Source organism: Lytechinus variegatus, chromosome 1 (assembly GCF_018143015.1).
Source record: "Lytechinus variegatus isolate NC3 chromosome 1, Lvar_3.0, whole genome shotgun sequence".
Taxonomy (NCBI): domain Eukaryota; kingdom Metazoa; phylum Echinodermata; class Echinoidea; order Temnopleuroida; family Toxopneustidae; genus Lytechinus; species Lytechinus variegatus.
Window position 1 is genome coordinate 37,101,629 of NC_054740.1, and position 19,074 is coordinate 37,120,702.

General features: G+C 36.0%; 1 protein-coding gene across 1 annotated transcript in view; it reads right to left on the reverse strand.

The window, feature by feature from the left end:
* The window catches only part of LOC121430468, a 36,958-nt gene extending 18,430 nt beyond the window's left edge, over positions 1-18,528 (reverse strand). The window contains exons 1-22 of the mRNA XM_041627737.1: positions 17,791-18,528; positions 16,412-16,486; positions 15,021-15,229; positions 14,299-14,452; positions 12,346-12,539; positions 11,817-11,973; positions 11,418-11,663; positions 11,019-11,135; positions 10,329-10,442; positions 10,063-10,176; positions 9,381-9,494; positions 9,117-9,230; positions 8,310-8,423; positions 6,126-7,268; positions 5,568-5,681; positions 4,891-5,007; positions 4,193-4,309; positions 3,451-3,564; positions 2,910-3,026; positions 2,356-2,469; positions 1,768-1,884; positions 892-1,007 (exon numbers count right to left, since the gene is read on the reverse strand). Coding sequence (XP_041483671.1) covers positions 892-1,007; positions 1,768-1,884; positions 2,356-2,469; positions 2,910-3,026; positions 3,451-3,564; positions 4,193-4,309; positions 4,891-5,007; positions 5,568-5,681; positions 6,126-7,268; positions 8,310-8,423; positions 9,117-9,230; positions 9,381-9,494; positions 10,063-10,176; positions 10,329-10,442; positions 11,019-11,135; positions 11,418-11,663; positions 11,817-11,973; positions 12,346-12,539; positions 14,299-14,452; positions 15,021-15,229; positions 16,412-16,486; positions 17,791-17,878 — 3,879 coding nt within the window. The 5' untranslated portion in view covers positions 17,879-18,528. The remainder of the gene's footprint in view (positions 1-891; positions 1,008-1,767; positions 1,885-2,355; positions 2,470-2,909; positions 3,027-3,450; positions 3,565-4,192; positions 4,310-4,890; positions 5,008-5,567; positions 5,682-6,125; positions 7,269-8,309; positions 8,424-9,116; positions 9,231-9,380; positions 9,495-10,062; positions 10,177-10,328; positions 10,443-11,018; positions 11,136-11,417; positions 11,664-11,816; positions 11,974-12,345; positions 12,540-14,298; positions 14,453-15,020; positions 15,230-16,411; positions 16,487-17,790) is intronic.
* Positions 18,529-19,074: the final 546 nt, after the last annotated feature.

Consider the following 19,074-nt stretch of genomic DNA (forward strand, 5'->3'; position numbering starts at 1 on the left):
TCGAGATAATATGAGAATGCTGAAACATTCTTGGATGACAAAAAACGAAGGTAAGAGTCAAAACACAATTTAAAGAATATTATATATTATGATTTATGCTACATAGGGCAGTCAAAAAAACGATCTTTAGAACCAAATGAATGCTATCCTGACTATTTGGGAACACAGACGTGATTTAGAGTTTAATTGTCGCAGTAAAGAATATAGGAATCCCAGAACACTAAAGCTCGTATTCTGAATTAGGGTTTAAATTAACCCCTGCTTTGAAGTTGCGATTTAACTATGGAGAGCCAATGGAAGCACAAATCCCTAACAGCACACATTCAATTCATCAACTCATATGACACACAAATTGTTCATAATTGTGTGGAAATGATAACAAGTATTTTTCTTCTTTATGAAAGCAAAAGGAAACTAAATAGTAAACACAGGATATATACAATATAAACATAATTTTTTGAATTTCTGGCTCTTATATAATTTCAGCACAGCGTTAGACCGTACGTGGTCTAAGTTAATCCGACTTCAGAATACGGGCCTAAGGATCGGGGACAGTGGCGTGGAAACACACAATGTTCCAACCTGTGACCTTTTTAGAAGTTGAAACTCGCACATGTCATCATGCTTGCTTCAAAGAGGTGCTACCGTTTTTTGGAGCGTTGTGGCCCAGTGGATTAGTCTTCGGACTTTGAAACAGAGGGTTGTGAGTTCGAATCCCAGCCATGGTGTCATTTCCTTCGTCAAGAAATTCATCCACATTGTGCTGCACTCGACCAGATATGATATTATGATACTAAGCATCAAAGCGCAGTTGAGTATTGCACATAGTAACTGCGCTATATATAAATGGACATATTATTATCATGATTATTACCGTCCTGATGGTCCTACCTTTTCGGTGACCATCAAGAAATTAGGATTAACACATAGTGACAGGTCAGGTGTATCCCAGGACGAAAGAGTTGGTGTGACATCGGTAAGAGCCGAACATACACGGGTAGCAAGCCCTGGATTGATCGAAACAAAATTGGAAAGCTTATGTAGTAGACAGAAACTACTTCTAGTCGGTGTATTGACATCCTTTAGTAATTACTTCGTGAGGCTTAGATTATGGATTTTAGTGACGCAGCAGGTAAACCCTGGACCCAATAGCACCATTGAACGGTGATCAGTAATATCAACTGTTATAAATGCCAGCAATAAACAAAAGTATTTTATTTATGTTGATTAATTTTGGTTTTGAGGGTATTTCGACGTTAATTTTAACATTAATCGATCAATTACACGTAATGATTGTATTATAGTGTATAATTTTTTGTGTATCATCCAAGTCAAAATAAGAAAATTCAAATGTTCATATTATATCATTTAAAAAATAACAATATCTGATACGTCGTTTTGAATATATATCTCTGTATATTGAACCAATCACTAGCATTGTTTTCTCAAATCCCGCTTCAAATAACACTAAGCCTCGGTTTTACCGTGGTCTTACTAGACCGAGGTGAACTTTCCGTTACAACCGATTACAAGTTAATTTGCAGTAGTTAGACTGCATGGTCCTCTCTAATAGATGACGGCCTGAGAAAGCTATCTGAATTTTATCATTAAATAAAAGGTAGGTGATACCTGTTAGACCAAAGCTTAAAGCAAGGTGCTATGTTTGTTGGACTTTTCGCTTTTTATTCAAATCAACTTTTTGCTAGGGTGGACTTGTCCTTTAAATCAACACCGGCGTTTTTTTTTTTTTTTTGCTGGGTAGCTTACCAGTTGTTCCCTGTGGACAGGCGGTCACAGCCGTTTTACCAACAGTCGTTCTATTCCAGTACAGACGACTAATCGAATCTCGCCCTTCCTCGCAGTCTGGGATGTTCTCACTCACAACTAAATAATGAGAGAAAATCATTTCACCAAAATCAAATGATTTAACAAAACGATAATTTTATCTTTTTGTTCCCCAAAATACACGTAGACTGTGCATCAAACGTTGACCCCCCCCCCGGCCCCCCCCCCCGGAAAGATATTTGCACACGGCCTTGATTCAGTATAAGGAATTTTTAAAGTTATTGTTGGGGGGTTAGTTCGAGAATGGAAAATTAGAACTGAACAACAAACACATTTGTCTTTAAAGTAAATGAGAGCAAAATAATGAATTAATTACCAACAGCAATACGTACATTGACTTGTTTCGGAAGAAGATATCATAAGCCCATCATATACAACAGGAAAATAGTATTGTACCTAGATGTAAATATATACAAGTATGCCGAGGCCGAAGGGGGCCTATTTAATAAAAACTAATCACTAAAAATTATAAAATAAGATCAAATTGATTGAATTTTTTCTGGTTTATACCTATTTCACAACTCTTCCCATAGTAGCCTGATAAGCAGACACAGGTGAAACTGTCGATACCATCAACACATGCCCCTCCGTTTATACATGGTGATTCTGCACAGTCATCGATGTCTGTCAAAGAAAAATAAGCAGACAACATTAAATTCGCAAGATTTTATATTGAACAACATTTAATGCGCTAAGCTTGAAGAAATAATAAGGCTTTACACAATTACTGCTTAACAGATTGACAATCCCCCTCCACACACACTCGCACACATACACCCCACCTACGCACGAAAGACAAAGTGAAAGTATGCGATAATTAATTTTTGGCGGGATTTTAAAAAAAAATGTTATCAGTGAAGACTATCAAGATCATATCTAAATTAATATTACACGTGTTTAACATGACAGTTTAAATTGAAATATTTCTTTAAAGTACTTGACTTGACATGACATGATTCCGGTATATCATTATTATCTACTTATTGAGTATGTTTCAAATCTTTTTTAATAAACAAACTTGTTATAGTGTATCAGAGTAGAGAAAAGGTGCAAGGTCTTCTTACCGACTTCACAAAGTGGTCCTTGATACCCATCTGCACAATCGCAGCGAAATGAACCTTCTGTGTTGATACATGTACTTCCGTGCATACATCTTCCTAGTATATCACATTCGTTGACGTCTAAATGATAAAGGAATTAATTGCATGATACGATCGTTTAGTTTTAATACCACCGTCCAGCCAAAAAATTGTGCCACTACAGGGCTCACAAATTCATTATTTTTCTAATAAAAGAATAGGTTATATTCACATCGTTGTCGTGTATACATTATATATTATGACTATATTATTTGTATCGTGGATTATTTTGTATATTGTACATGTAAATAAATTTCATATTGTGTATTGTATTATTTTGAACGCAGAAATTAAAGCACACAAACATTCTACAAGTCAGGTTTTCGATTTAAATATTGAATTGCCAAAGGTCAATCCACAGGGGTATAATTTACCGGGGTATACGCAGGTATATACGAGACAAAATCACTTTGTCAATGCACAATGGTTCTTCTCTAATATAAAGAAGTTGTATAAATATACTGACCTTCATTGCAAAGTGCTCCCTGGAAACCTCCAGCACAGACACATGCAAAACCACCGTACGTGTTAATACAGGATCCTCCATTTCGACAGGGATCTGATATACACTCGTTGATATCTTGGAGGGAAACGTAGCAAATCAGGAAAATTGAAGAGAGAAGAGAAAGAAAAACGAAGGACATCACCATTGACAAATGGTAACTTTAAACAGAGATTTAATTTGAATGATATAGAAATCTGCCTCTGTGGTTTTCATTGATATTACAAAGCTCCGTCGTGAAAAAAAGTGTAAATGATCCGCAGAGTTAGATACCAATAGGTTGATCCAATTAAACCGGGAATGCTGAGAAACATACTGTAATCCACCAGATCTTTTGAAATATAGCAGGATATGTAAATAGAAGACACTTTTGTTATCCTTCGAGTTGACATGTATCATGTACATCATAAGACTGATGAAAGTGTTGCAGTGAAATAATGAATTATATGAGTCGTTTATGACTTAAGCTAGTGCTGTTTTAAGTTGTTGCTACACCTTGGCATGCTGACTTTAACATTAATGCTTACACTCAGTTATGGGGGGGGGGGATTTGTCGTGAACTTTTTTTGGACGATAGGAGACTTATGATAAAAATTTGAATTAAATTATGTGAGAAACTTGACCAAAAAAATGCAGGCGGGAACAGACATCTGGAGCATTGATATGATTTTTTTTACAAAAGCCATAAGATATTTATTAATCTCACCGATTGCACAATTTTTGCCAGTGAAGTTCCGCCCACATTCACACGAGTAGCTACCAAAGATGTTGATACAATGAGCTTTGTTCAGACACGGGGTTGTCAAGGTACACTCATCTACGTCTAAAGTTAAAATTTAAAAAAGGGAAATAGGGTGTGGGCTATTTGTGTCCACAGTTTTTAGTAAACTTGTTTGAAAAATAGCAGAATATGAATATATGTATGTCAAGGAAATGCATCATGATGGAGAAACTATAAGAAACTTATGGAGATGTCTACCCCAAAAGTGGTATGAACTTTGTTCGTGTAAGGCCTCACGTATCCGGATACCATATTAATGTAATAATAATCATAATAATAATACAATTCTGTTTTTTTTATAATCCACAATTTCCGTCCATCAACTTTAAATGACTGACAGTATCATGCAGCTGACGAATTTTTACTTTACCTTTACCTTTCGGTCTTATTCTTATTACAATAATAGTATTACATTGTAATCATGGTAAAGGACGTACAAGTGCTTCCATTGTCCATGTTTTCAGTGTGATATTACACTAAGAACACTTGCTTACATAGCGCTCACACGCCATGCTTTGTTGGGAATAGAACTCAAGCACCCAAAATGTTCAATTAATCTGAGCTACATATTTTTTTCCAAAAAATAAGTGAAATTAATGAGGTTTCTCTGCCTCCATACCTACCTTGTGTGCAAGTGTCTCCCTGAAATCCATGGGCGCATGCGCAGCTGTACCCTCCATCTTCATTGATACATGTGGCGCCATTCTCACAAGGGGTGTGAATTGCACATTCATCAACATCTAGTGTGTGAAAAAATAAACATTGATTAAGCACTTGGATCCCTCTTAATATTGTCAAAGACACTGTCATTATTATCACCGCAACTTTACTTGGCGAAATATTACTTTAAACGGGTACTACATGATGATTTGTAAATATGACAGATCAAACAGACAACACATTGTAAATTATACTGTTATAAAACATTGCATTTATTTCGGCATTTCGGTCAAGAAAATTATATGAATATCGCGTGGACATGAATTGAGCAATCTGGGGCCCGATTCATAAAACTTGTTATAATGACAAACTTCAATAACAGTTAAAATTAAGCTACTGAAATCATTGAGAGTCTGATTGGCTTATAGTAAATTTGTTTTAGAAATTTTGCATTTGTTATTGTAGCATCACTTTGTGAACGGAGCCTGATTTTGTATTCTATCGCATGAAATGATAATTACATCTAGTCCCATTTCTGCTCACAAAATGTAAAAATAGGACTGATGCAAGATTCCTGAAAATCAGAACGAAAAGTAATGACTGGGATAAAAAGAGCCTGATTTTGCCTCCACATACTGACCGCTTTCGCAGGTTTTTCCAGTCATAGTGTCTGGACAGGTACAGGAAAAGTCACCGTGTAAGTTCAGACAAGTTCCTCCATTATGGCAGGGTGTGTCTATACATTCATTCACGTCTGTGGGATATGATAAAAAAAAAGTCATACAAGCTTTGATTCTTCCAGTTTGATATTAAACCGTAGAAGCTTAAAGATTTGTTTTTTTTTATAATTGACATTGTTTAAAGGAAAACAAGGTTAAATCATTTTAAAAGCAATCCAACATTTTCAGCATTTAGGTCAGGCTGTATAGTCAAAAATGAGACTGAACTTTCCAGGTTGTTTATTATCATGGGCGGCGATAAATAGGAAATAGGGGTGAGGGACACGTTCCCACCGCCCCCTTCCGTCTCGAATTTCGAAATTTGTACAGTGCCTGTGAGAGAGGATTGTTTCTTCCCCCTTATGGTTGCAATAAATCGCCACGCAAGATAATGATGTAACCTGAGGACATATATGCTCTTTCGTCGTGAAATTCGAGATTACAAGCACTCCTTTGAAGAATCGAAATGGTATACACACCTTCTTCGCAAAGTGCGCCGGCAAACAGGTCACTGCACTGGCAATGATAAGAACCGTGAAAATTGGAACAGGTTCCTCCGTTTCTGCAGGGGTTGTTTTCACACTCATTTACGTCATCACCACAGTGTCGCCCGGTGTAAGAATGGGGGCATTCGCAATGATATGAACCAACACTGTTAGAACAATTCCCTTCGTTTAAACAGGGGTTGGTTTCACACTCGTTAACGTCTTCGTCGCAGTGCTGACCCCTGTATGAGGGCGTGCACGTACAGGCGTAAGAACCAACGCTGTTAGAGCAAGATCCCCCGTTAAGACATGGGCTGCTATCGCATTCATCAATGTCGATCTCGCAGTTTTGTCCTGTGTAATAAGGTGTACACTCACAGGTGTAGGATCCAAATGTGTTTGTACAGATACCTCCATTGTTGCAAGGTAGGGCTTGGCACTCGTCTGCATCATCTTCGCAGAGTTGTCCTGTGAATTGGGGATTGCACTCGCATCGATATGAACCAACAAGATTGACGCATGTACCATAGTTAAAACAGGGATCGACATCACATTCATTGACGTCATCGAGACAGTTATTACCGTAGTAAGATGGTGGGCAAGTGCACGTATACGAACCAAAGATGTTAGTACAACTCCCACCGTTCTGGCAGGGACTGGTGAGGCATTCATCGACATCCACTTCACAGTTCTTCCCAGTAAACGACAACGGACATTCGCATCGGTAGGATCCGATCGTATTGATGCAACTACCTCCATTCAGGCATGGCTCAAGCTCGCACTCATCTGCATCCTTGTTGCAAGTCTTCCCCGTGTAGGCTTCCGAGCAATGGCAGTAGTAGGACCCTGGAGTGTTAACACAGGTTGCCCAGTTCAGACATGGCGCTAAGAAGCACTCGTTGACATCGCTGTCACAGTTCTTTCCTTCAAAGCCATCTGCGCAAAGGCAGAGGTATGAACCGAAACTATTAGAGCAAGTTCCATTTACACAGGGATTGCTAGAACACTCATCAACATCTTCCTGGCAGTGCGTCCCCGTGAAGGACGCAAGACACTGACATCTGTAGGACCCCTCAGCGTTTATGCATTGACCACCGTTCTGGCATATGGCAGGAGACTGTGAACATTCGTTTATATCTGTAATGCAAGCAGGTGCATCAAACAAATCGTAAAGACTTGAGAAAAATCTTACAAGGAAACGTTGTACCTTTCTGAATATTAAGATTGTACTAGCCATTTAGTCATTACTGCTTCCTTTTTAGTTATGCATATGAAGTTCTTCCATAACAAGTACATCATCATGCAAATGCCCCCACGAACACTAACAGAAGTTACTCTAACGCTGGCATGTGAAATATATGAAGCCAAATGTAAAAAAAATATCGAAAACAATTTTATAAAACAATTCTATAACTGGAAATCAGTTTTCAATTAGAAAGATATTTCAACAAGAATAAAGATACAATGCCATTATCTAGTTTATTTAATGTTCATATGATTCATCTAATATTCACCAAGCATGTTCTAGTGGCAATGTGGCCGTTACAAGTACGTGTATATTCGTGTATATTCGTGTATATTCGTTCTGTTAAGCAAACTGGAGACCTTTAAATCCAAACTGAAATCTTATCTTTTCTAACAGTATTAGTTATTGGCACTTTGACACTCATCCTAACTTTCTCATTCTTTCTTTTCTTGTGCGCCTCGGAATAGAATATTTATAGATAGATGGCGCTATATAAATGCCTATTATTATTATTATTATGTCGAATTGTCCAGTTATCAAAATTTGTAATAATTTCCAAACTCAAACTGAGATTGTGTAATGATAATTGAGGTCAATTTCAATTCGATCTTGTATTTGAATATATCTCAGCTCTTAATCCATTTCACATGGTCCACTTGGCCTTGATTTAGTTGGCATGGTGTTCACATATATGAGACTCACCTAATTGGCACTCATTTGGTTGACAGAAGAGTTATGATAGCTTGTTGACGGTCAATGAACTTTTTCCTCGGATAAACGTAGAACCCTACTTAAACCCCCAAGATCCCACACATAATAAAATTTAGTAAATATTACCATATTAAATACGAAGCAAGTTATTATTTCAATATCAAAATTATTCAATTTAGAATGTTGATTTTCTTTCAAGGAGCTTGTTTCGTATAATATACCTTGATCGCACGTGAGGCCCGTAAATCCCAGATCACAGTAGCATGAAAAGCTGCCATGCTTGTTGGTGCAAGTCCCACCATTTTGGCAAGGATTTGCATCGCATTCATTGACATCTAGAAAATAAGAAATAAAAGACAAGACGAATTACTATTTCTAAATATGTTAAATATGTCTGAATGGAGATAAAATGTTCTATCGAGCATGCCCATTCATATCGAAATTTGGAAGCATCTTGATCAGGATTAATTTATATGCGTAATGTGATAGAAAAAAATTATAATGATAATATTATAATTATTATTACAGTTATTAAGTGTTTTACACATTGTAGGTCGTTGTTACTTTTAAAGGCCCTACAAATCGAAAAAATGTAAGATACAAATTACTAATTATCATACATGTATTATGTGCATGTAATTATCGGACATGTACTATCTATGGAGCGTTGTGGCCCAGTGGATTAGTCTTCTGACTTTGAAACAGACGGTCGTAGGTTCGAATCCCAGCCATGACGTAATTTCCTTCAGCAAGAAAATTATCCACATTGTGCTGCTCTCGGCAGGATTAATGCATGAGCGCTGAAAGGCAGCACGAGCTAAAGCTGTGGTAATAATAATATCAACGCGCCTCGGAATATAATAGTTCTAGATAGATGGCGCAATATAAATGCCTTTTATTTTTTTCATTATCATAGAAGGATCTCGAATTTGTACAAATTACGCCTGTTGGTATTAAATTAAAGAATTGCCATTAGTTTTTCAATATGAAAAAAGCTTTGAGAAATGCACCAGTAGATAATATGTTACCTTGTTCACATGTGTCTCCCTCAAATCCCGCTGCACATTGACATGAAAAGCTGCCTTGCTGATTTGTGCAAGACCCACCATTCTGACAAGGGTACTCATCGCATTCATTGATATCTAGAAGAGAAAATAATATTGAAAATATAGCAACTAATAAAAAAGAGTGGGAATATAACAAAGGAAACCATGCCTACCTGCTGTATAATATGCAACATTTCATGTCCAATTCGGACCATAATCGCTGATATCTTGATTATATAATATTACCTTGTTCACATGTTTCTCCCTCAAACCCTCCAGCACACTGGCATGAAAAGCTGCCTTGCTCGTTCGTACAAGATGCTCCATTTTGACAAGGGTACTCATCGCATTCGTTGATATCTGAAAAATATTTGAACATGGAAAATATGGATTCGTATTGAGGAAACGAACTAATATTTTTGATACAAATTAAATATTGTATCCAAAAATCTTATGTCAATCAAATCCAACAATATCTCGATCAGTATACTTTTACTTAAGATATTGTTTATGATCACCTAATTATAACATTGATAATGATAATTATAATGATAACGGTGGTATAATAATAATGGGTATGAAAATAATCATGGAAATTATTTTAACCGGAAAGCGTTCTAGGCAGATTTAAAAGTAGATTATACCTTGTTCACAAATATGCTGATATGCTGATTTGTCCAGTTCAAATTTAAACTAGACAAATCAGCACTCCGAAGTGCAGTCACTATACACGCTCTTTAAGAGCTAAATTAGCACTTCATTTTTAGAGTGTACTTCAATGAATATTTATGATCACCTAATTGTAACTTTACAACACTAATGATAACGCTAATGACAATGGCGGTGTGATAATAATGAGTATGAGACTAATCATGAAAATTATTTTTAACATGAATGTGTTCTAGGCAGATTTAAGAGTAGATTATACCTTGTTCACAAGTATCTCCCTCATATCCCGCTGCACACTGGCATGAAAAGCTGCCTTGCTCGTTCGTACAAGATGCTCCATTTTGACAAGGATACTCATCGCATTCATTGATATCTAGAAGAGAAAAGAATTTTGAAAATAAAGTCACCATTAAAAAAATCGAGTGGGAATACATCTTTTAAAAAACTATATCATGCTTATGTACTGTATAAAATGCAATATTTCATCACCAGTTCTGACCACAATCGCTGATATCTTAATATTACCTTGTTCACAAGTATCTCCCTCATATCCCGCTGCACACTGGCATGAAAAACTGCCTTGCTCGTTCGTACAAGATGCTCCATTCTGACAAGGGTACTCATCGCATTCATTGATATCTAAAAGGCAAGAATAGAAAAGGCGCAGTCAGTTTCTTCTCGAATTATTCATCATATATCTTGACCAAAGCTTGTCGACATTTTCTTTGTTTTTACTTTCCACCAAAATTGGCCTTACATAAATATGCCCCTAAATACATTTTTGAGCACTTTGGTGAGTAAAAAAAAATCTCCCAAGATTATGATAAAAACATGGATCATCACTGAATGGAATTGAGCATTTGAGTTTGCAAAAGGGATATTTTAATGACTTTTTGTCATGTGTATTGAAGTTTGCATAAACTCAATACAGACAGGTTGCTTGCAGACTGCAAGTGTACCCATTCGTTCATAAGGTTCATAAGGTAGTGTTTATTCTCCTAATAAATAAATAAATGGAAATTTCAATTTTTACATGGTATTGAACACACTGGAAAATGCCTGTGGTAGGCACGAACATATTATATTGACAGGTACAACAAATAATCTGACAGACATAAGAATCAGAGCAGACTTGCAGGAACAAGGAGAAAAATCAAGTTAAAAACTAACCTTAAAAAAAGAGTGAAGGGGGAATATATCATGTATTCTGCTTACCCGTTTCACATAATTCTCCTGTAAAACCTCCGGCACACTGACATTCAAAAGACCCATCGGTGTTGATACAAATGCCACCGTTTGAGCAAACATCTGATCTACTACATTCGTCGATATCTGTCAATGTGGTGGCAAATAATTGAAGAGAAATTGATAGAATATTCTTTAAAATGTTGTAAACATATGACATCAGCTTTGGCAGGAGTTTTATTAATTAATTTTTATATCATTATTATCTCAAAATGCATCTCTATATACATCAGGTCCCCTAATGTTAGATTTCATTTTGGTCAAACATTTTTAGATATCACTTTGGACAAACTGTTTTGGCATACAGCGTATAGTATGAACACAATTATGAAATACTTAAGCAGGTATATAATAGAAATAAGATTTTACCTGTTTCGCACAAGACACCTGTAAATCCTGAACTGCATACACATTCGAAACTCCCCACATGATCGATGCAGTCTTGCGCATTGTCACTGCATGGGCTGATGGGTGCGCACTCGTTGATCTCTGTCTCGCACTGCGCACCCGTATATGCCACCGAGCATGTGCACTGGTAAGTGGGAGGGGTCAGTTGTAGATTGTTTGAACAGAAACCGCCATACAGGCAAGGATAAGATGTGCAAGGTAAGACTCCTAAAACAAAAATAGATCATAATCTTTACATTTCAGCGTTTCTCATGTATTTTCAATTTCTTTTTGATGTACTCATGAACAAATATCATTTTAACACAAACTTTGTAAAAAAATACTCATAATTATCTAATTATTATCATTCTAACGACTTACTTGCAGAACCTCTGATCGAGAACACGAAGGTTGTGCTTTGACTGCTTCCAAAGACAATGATCAATGTGTTGGAGGTCGAAAACAACTTAGGTGGCGGTGTTGCATCGGGACAAACCGTCATCAAAATACCAGAGGGGGAGACTTCTCCATCATAAACCTGTTAAAAAAAATAATAATGTTCAGTGGTGTATCTGTTTTCATACAATAGTTTTAGGAGTTCAGGTTTGGGGCATGATCAGGGCCGTTTTTGAAAGGGGGTGCTGAACATTGATAAAATTACAATGTCATTATAAATTTTTGTGCATAATTATATTTATTGAAAAAGTAGGAACTAAACCCCATTAGAATATTACAATTGAGTATATAACACTAAAATGTAAATGTCGTATTTCAGATAAGAGGTATCTGTGCCCTTGCTCTTCTATTTCCCTTTTCTTTAAGTCCTATTCATATGTTCATTTCTAAATCAATGGGCTGATCCACTACTGATAAAGACGGCTAATAATAATTATGATGGTAATTTACAGACCTCTATCGCTGTATCATCGCACGAATCACTAGTCAGTTGGAAATCGTTGAATTCTGCTTCCACGTAATGTCCTTCAGGTGCTTCAAGTGACCAGCTGCAGGCCGGTTGAGACGGGGAAGCGGCTGGATAGAGAGGGGACTCGATAGTGATGGTCTCGTCGGCTTCAAGGGGGAACGAGACGGCGGAACATACTCCTGACATAGCAGAATAAAGAAAATCATCAAATTTTCTTTTGATGCTTCTGCCAAATTTTGGGCAAACAGACCTTTGAACGACGTTTTACTTTCATTGCTACCAACAATATATTATTTTAACACGGGTCCTATGTTTATACTGTATTACTAATAATTATGAATCCGACTTTAGAGCACGTGAAATTAAGGTGGGCATAACTCAGAGACTTCCAGAAAAGAACAAAATCACTTTCAATGGGTTCCTATGGAGGACAGAAAGGGGGCGTGGGAGCCATAGAAACCTCCTCCGTAAAACAAAAACAAAAATCTCGACTAAGGAAAAATAAGTGTGAAATTACTATTATTTTTCTGTATTTTTTGTCAAGATCAATCATAAAATAAGGTATATTTATTAAGATGTTCAAAAATTTGGCTCGCTCGCGAGTGCATGTTTACAATTTTCCTCATACGCAATGTCTGACCCCTCATTTTTTTTTACTCATTACGCCATGATTATTCATGAAATGAGCCAGGTTCGTTGCTTGTAAGTACATACATTTTGTTAGGAATACTTGAAACCCATCGGTAAAAAAAACAGACACATAAAACATCACTCAACGCAATGGTCTATCGAAAGCAGATCATATTCACCAATATAAATATCATATTTTTTTGTATCCTCTTAACCCATATATACTAGCAGATGGTTGGATTGTTAGACCATCTAAATAAACACCACCATGGCTGAACCCATTTAGCCTCTTGTCAGTTACTGGTTGGTCCTACCAGAGCGTATTAACTTTATCAAGGTCCGAACCATTATCTTTCCACAATGTCTACATGATAAAACTCTATTATACATAATTATAGGCCTATATAACAGCAATTATCCAACTGAGACAATACAATTCTATAATTGAACGTTTCCAATCGCAAACGTTTTTTTTTTTCTTTCTTTCATTCACCCTTTTCTACTTTATCATCATCTTCTTCTTGGGTTCAAAGCACTGTTCACAGCGGTTTGCCTCCGAAGCAGAATACAATCGGGGCCTATAATTTTTGAAGTCAGCCAATTCCCTTTCAGTGAGAAGGTGTGCGTGGCTGTTGTATTGTAGGCAAGCACATTCACTAGATTGCAGATTGTTGTAACTCCACCATTAAAAGCGAATATGTCAACTCCAAAAAAATATGGTCCTTGTTGTACGGTCGTTAACACTATTTCAATAAGGTGTGTATTGCTATAGTAGGCAAGCACGGTTCAAAAGATATTACAGATTGTTGTAGCCCACTGAAAACTCTGTAATATTTAAGGGGCTCTGAATTCATTCATCTCCAGGGGCCCTCAACGTCTTCTTATTTTCCCCCGTGTGCTTTCATCTTTACAATCTTCATATTCTTTGATATCTTCTTTGGATTAATTTGTTTATTCATTTTATCAAAATAATAAATATACCCCCCCCCCTTCGTCTTTTCTTCCTTTTCGTTATTTTTTTTATCTTTCATACACTCCTTCATCTTCTAATAATTCTTTTTTCTTATGAGGGAGAGAGAACTGTACTTCCATGCAATAACTTGTATCATCTGTTGTTTTGCTTTGATTTACATAATGTCACATCTTTATTTCCTTTTTTCCTTTGTTTTTTGTGATGGTTATTATCTTTGAATAGTTTCAAATAAATTTCATTTACTTGTAAATATTTGTATTATATGTGATTGAATACTAATAAAACACATAATTAAAAAAAAACATTTGATATATCCAAAGACGAAATATACAGACCTGTGTATTGCAGCTCAAATCCTGAAAATCCTTGCGTGTTGTCCGAGTGAAATACAACGGCTAACTCGTGTCCTGATGACAATATATCTTCTGGGGGAGTAGTCCCGCAGAATTGACCGAGGGATTGAGCATTGGTATTTCCGCCGTCAAAAATCTAGAAATATCATAAATACAAACTTATCTTTCATTTCTCATCCATTATAGAAAATCTTTAGTGTGGTTATTCTATTTCAAAATGTCATTCATCGAACCTTTGTCGTGTAATTATCCACCAATTCTGCTTTATTATATTCACTTCGTAGTTAACTGTAACAAGAAGGTCCTATTCTCTCAACAATAAATCTAGTCCTTGCTGAACTTAAGCATGATTTCAACGAAATCAGCATTTAAGTATTTTATTTGCAGTTTTGCTATGTTTGTGAAAACTGTATATTGTCTTCAAATTTAGCATCCCCCTACCCCAGTCGCTATCCTTTAGTATGGATCCGCCATGATTACATTGCAATGAAACAGAATTTTCTGAATGTATGTAATAAATTTGTATATGATTTGTATCATTGTTTTTATTATGTTCGTTTCATATTGTAATATCACTCTGTGATTTTTTCTATTTTTCCCAAGCGTGAATGATCAAGCGTAAAAAATGATCCTTAATAGACACAAAAATGTAATGAAATGAAATGAATAAATGAATGAATTAATTAATTAATTAATGTTTAGACCTCAATGTAGTCGAAGCATATGCTCCCTGGTGGTTCCAAGTCGAAATGGTTGAATTGAAGAGAAATCCGTGAGCCGAGTGAAAGTCGAATGACCCATCGGCAATCTTCGTTATTTGGATAGGCCACGAGGCCGAAGTTGGCCGACCGAATGATTCCCGACCATGCTTCGAGATCGTCTGTGGTGTCTGTCGCAAAGCATTGCTCACTCCCTGCATAAGGATAAATGTGGTCATGGTATTTGGTCATCATGACAGAACGAAGGACTTTTGATCTCAGTGAAATCTTGTTCTCGATTTTCAAAACCAATCAGATAACATTATCATATTCATTTGATTCTTTCCCATGCAAGAAACGTTCATTTTCCGGTAAAGATATTTTGGATAAAATAATTTAAAAAAAACTTAAAATTGTCATAATAAGGATCTGTTTATCTTGAATTCACATCTTCTGTGATCAAAATGTAAACTAGAAATGGGTCAGAGTTTGAAATTATAAGGGAATGCATCATGTAACCAATACAAGCGGAAAAGAAAGACGGTTACTCATGCATGCATTTTGACCCTGTCCCACTTTTTTGGATGGGGCGACCGCTCCTGCCCCCATTTCTGGCGCCCTTGATGTAATTGATCTCACACATACACACCTAGCAGATAAGGGGTCAGTTGCTTCAAATCAATTGGTATAATAGGTGGTATAATAATTAATCAAATCAATAGTATATACATGATAGACTTTTAATATATAGCGATTGCATAATGGTGTACCTATACATTTATTATCTTGGTAAATTGATACATTAAAAATAGGCTTTAAATTATTTTAGCAGTAAATATCTTGTATGATTTGTATGACTTCATGCCCCCATTTTAATAAAATATCGTCATCAAGAGCAAACTGATGGGTGGTAGCAGGGGGAGAAAAATAGTAATAAAAAATAACTATAGTGGATGATTTATATCTACAATCTCCTGTAACATTAAAACTATTAACATTAACATTTGGATAGCATGCATAAAGTACAAACAATGCTATCATTTCATTTTATAAAATGAAAGAATTGTGCAATAGCTATACCCGCCGGTATTGCTTCAATCAACTTTTTTCATAATAGATACATGCAGAATGTGCATTCTATCATTACCTTTCAGTTATAATTATAATAAAAATGATAATATGCGACATTTATATAGGGTTTATAAATATTTCTAAGCGCTGCACATATGATAAATACATATATTTCACAATGTGTATTATCAATTATAAATTGTATGAATATTGTTGATTTATTAATTGATGCCGAAGCCCGGAAAAAAAAACCTAGTATTGATGTAATATTCAAACCTAACTGAAATGAATTATACATGAATACAGTTTTACTGAATTTTATTTACCTGCTAAGTGACAGCTTGAGAGAAATAGAGATATCAACACGAGCGTTAGATACTGCCGGGCAAGCATCACCCAATCTGGATAAAGGAGGATAAATCCTACAAAATTACGAGGCACTTTTATAAAAAAATGATTCAGCAAAACGGAGAATGAGGTAATCGTCGTCGTGCAGATGGTGATAAATATCATTACTATGATTATGATTTTATTCACGATGATTTACGAATGGCCCCAAAAATAAATATTAAATCAATGTTGTCAGTTTTATAGAAACAAACCTACGTTCTTAAAAATGTTGGGCAACATAATGTCCGCACAACAATTGGTATTTTGGGTAAAAACTACGCAGTATTGGTTAAAACATACCCAGAATTGATTTAAAAAAAATCATCAGTTGTTGTGTGGACAGTATGTTGCCCAACATTTTAAGAGTTTAAACAGCTTTACTGGTTTTTATACATGTAGTATAATCACTCGCCGTATCGTCCCATTTCTAATTCTGACAATATCAATGAAGTGAATTTTTACTGACTTAATGGTAAAAAAAAAGGTGGACAGTATCAACCTCTCTTTTATATCGAAATTGCGGCTGCATCGAATTGATTCAGAACATAATGCCTCAATAACAAAGAAAGTTCATTTACCAAGAATAAATTGTAAGTGTATTAATGGAACGATATATAGACCTAATTATTGCAAGTGATAATCGCAATGATTATGACGACGACAAAATGAGAGTGATGACATTTCCGTAAAATTATGTAGATGTTAATTTTCTATGAATCTGGACATCACGGGTGTTATCTAAAATGATTATTATCATGAGCATGTAGAATGATATAAATTAAACGGCGTTTATGTGAGAATATGCAATTCTAACATGAAAATGGTATTGATATATATTTGCCTCTGAACACGGTGTTCGATTGAAGAAAAAAAGGTATATAATTATGATCTATAAAGACCACATCCTAAATTATATGCTATATCTACACATCACATGAAAAACTTACCCCGTTCCTGCAATTTCTATTTTTATTTTGATCGTTGATGTCGTTCAGTGAAATAATTTCCAAAATAATACTCTTAAATCACTTCTTTTTTCCTGCGTGTTGAGAAGAAATATCCCCGACCGATTACTCCGACCGCCGTTGGCCAATTTCACTTTTTAAATGTAGTGAAAAAACAAAATCCAATCTAACGTCCTCCCACTATTAATAGGTTCACGGTACATACAAAAGATCCTTAGTGACATTATATTATGTATAGGCTCAAATCATGGAGATAGCTATTCTCAAATGAACTGGTGATTACAGGGGATATTAATTGTTTTTAATTCGACAACATCGAGGAATATCGACGTCAATTCGACACCACTTACCAGGTGACGTGGGTGCTCCACCAGGGGACGGTTTCCTGTTCATTCCCGCCCTCGCTCTATCATCATCGGCGACGCCTTCGTCCATCATTTTGTTGACGGGGGAAGGCAACAAATACAAAAACTTTCAAAATTGGGCCGAGGTAATGATACTAATCCATCTCTCTAGCTTCTCTCCCTCTTTTATTATTATTTTTTTTGTTTTGTTAGCCCAAATTTATGAATCCAATTTCCGATATACTTAAATTCCAATAGCTTGTTCGATACGTGATGGATTGCTTATCGGCGATTGCTTGTTTGGCATCCGGGCGTTTCAGAGAAATCAGCAAACGCCTGTGGGTGATTAATCGGTTCGCGCCAAAATGAAGTATTGCTAAGATGTCGTCTGGAGAAATCCACTAAACTGGCGGCCTTCCTTATTGGTCGACATTGATTGGACGAATCTTCGCACCAAGGTTTCTTTATTAATTCATATCAAGCAGACTGTTTGGTGCTTTCATATCTCATAAGTGTCTGTTGTTGTTGTTTCTTACTGGTATGACAGTCAGGTCAAGGCCTAAAAGTGTGTTTTCTCTCTCTACCTCTCTCTCTCTTGTATGTTTTGCTCTATCTGTTTATTATGGTAAATAAAGAGAGAAGGTAAAAAATATCGAACTTTGATTGGTTTGAAGAGACTGTTTGAACTCGCCTTCTTGGTCATCTTGACGTAGATTTCTCACAATACTGTTGACAATTTGTCTATGAATGCGTCTATTTGCACGAGTGTGGGGCAGGTGATTTTCTCTTATATTGTCCATAGTGTTTACCACTTATTCGAACACCTGAGCGTTCACACTTATCAGAAGCAGCTCTTGAAGATTCTTCAAACTGAGTGAAAAGAAGTCATTTTCTCATTTCATCATTATCATTACCATCATCATCATCATCATCATCATCATTATCATCATATCATCATTACCATTGCCATCATCATCACCATTGTCATCATCACCACCACCCCCCCCCCCAACTCGCCTAGTAGTCATCCATTCATTGGCTTGTGACTCGATGATATGTTTTGTGTTTCATCTTTTTCATTTCTGTAGGCATACCGTCTATGAAATAGAGATTTCAAGAAACTTTCATAATTCCGATGACAAAATATAAATTTGATAAGCTCGGAGTTATTTGACTTAACAACTAACTTATTCAGTATTCTTAAAATTTGAGTTTTAAAATGATGATTATTCTTGTACCCACATTGTGTAAAATAGCAGGTGGTTTACCCAAATCAACACTCTAAAATTC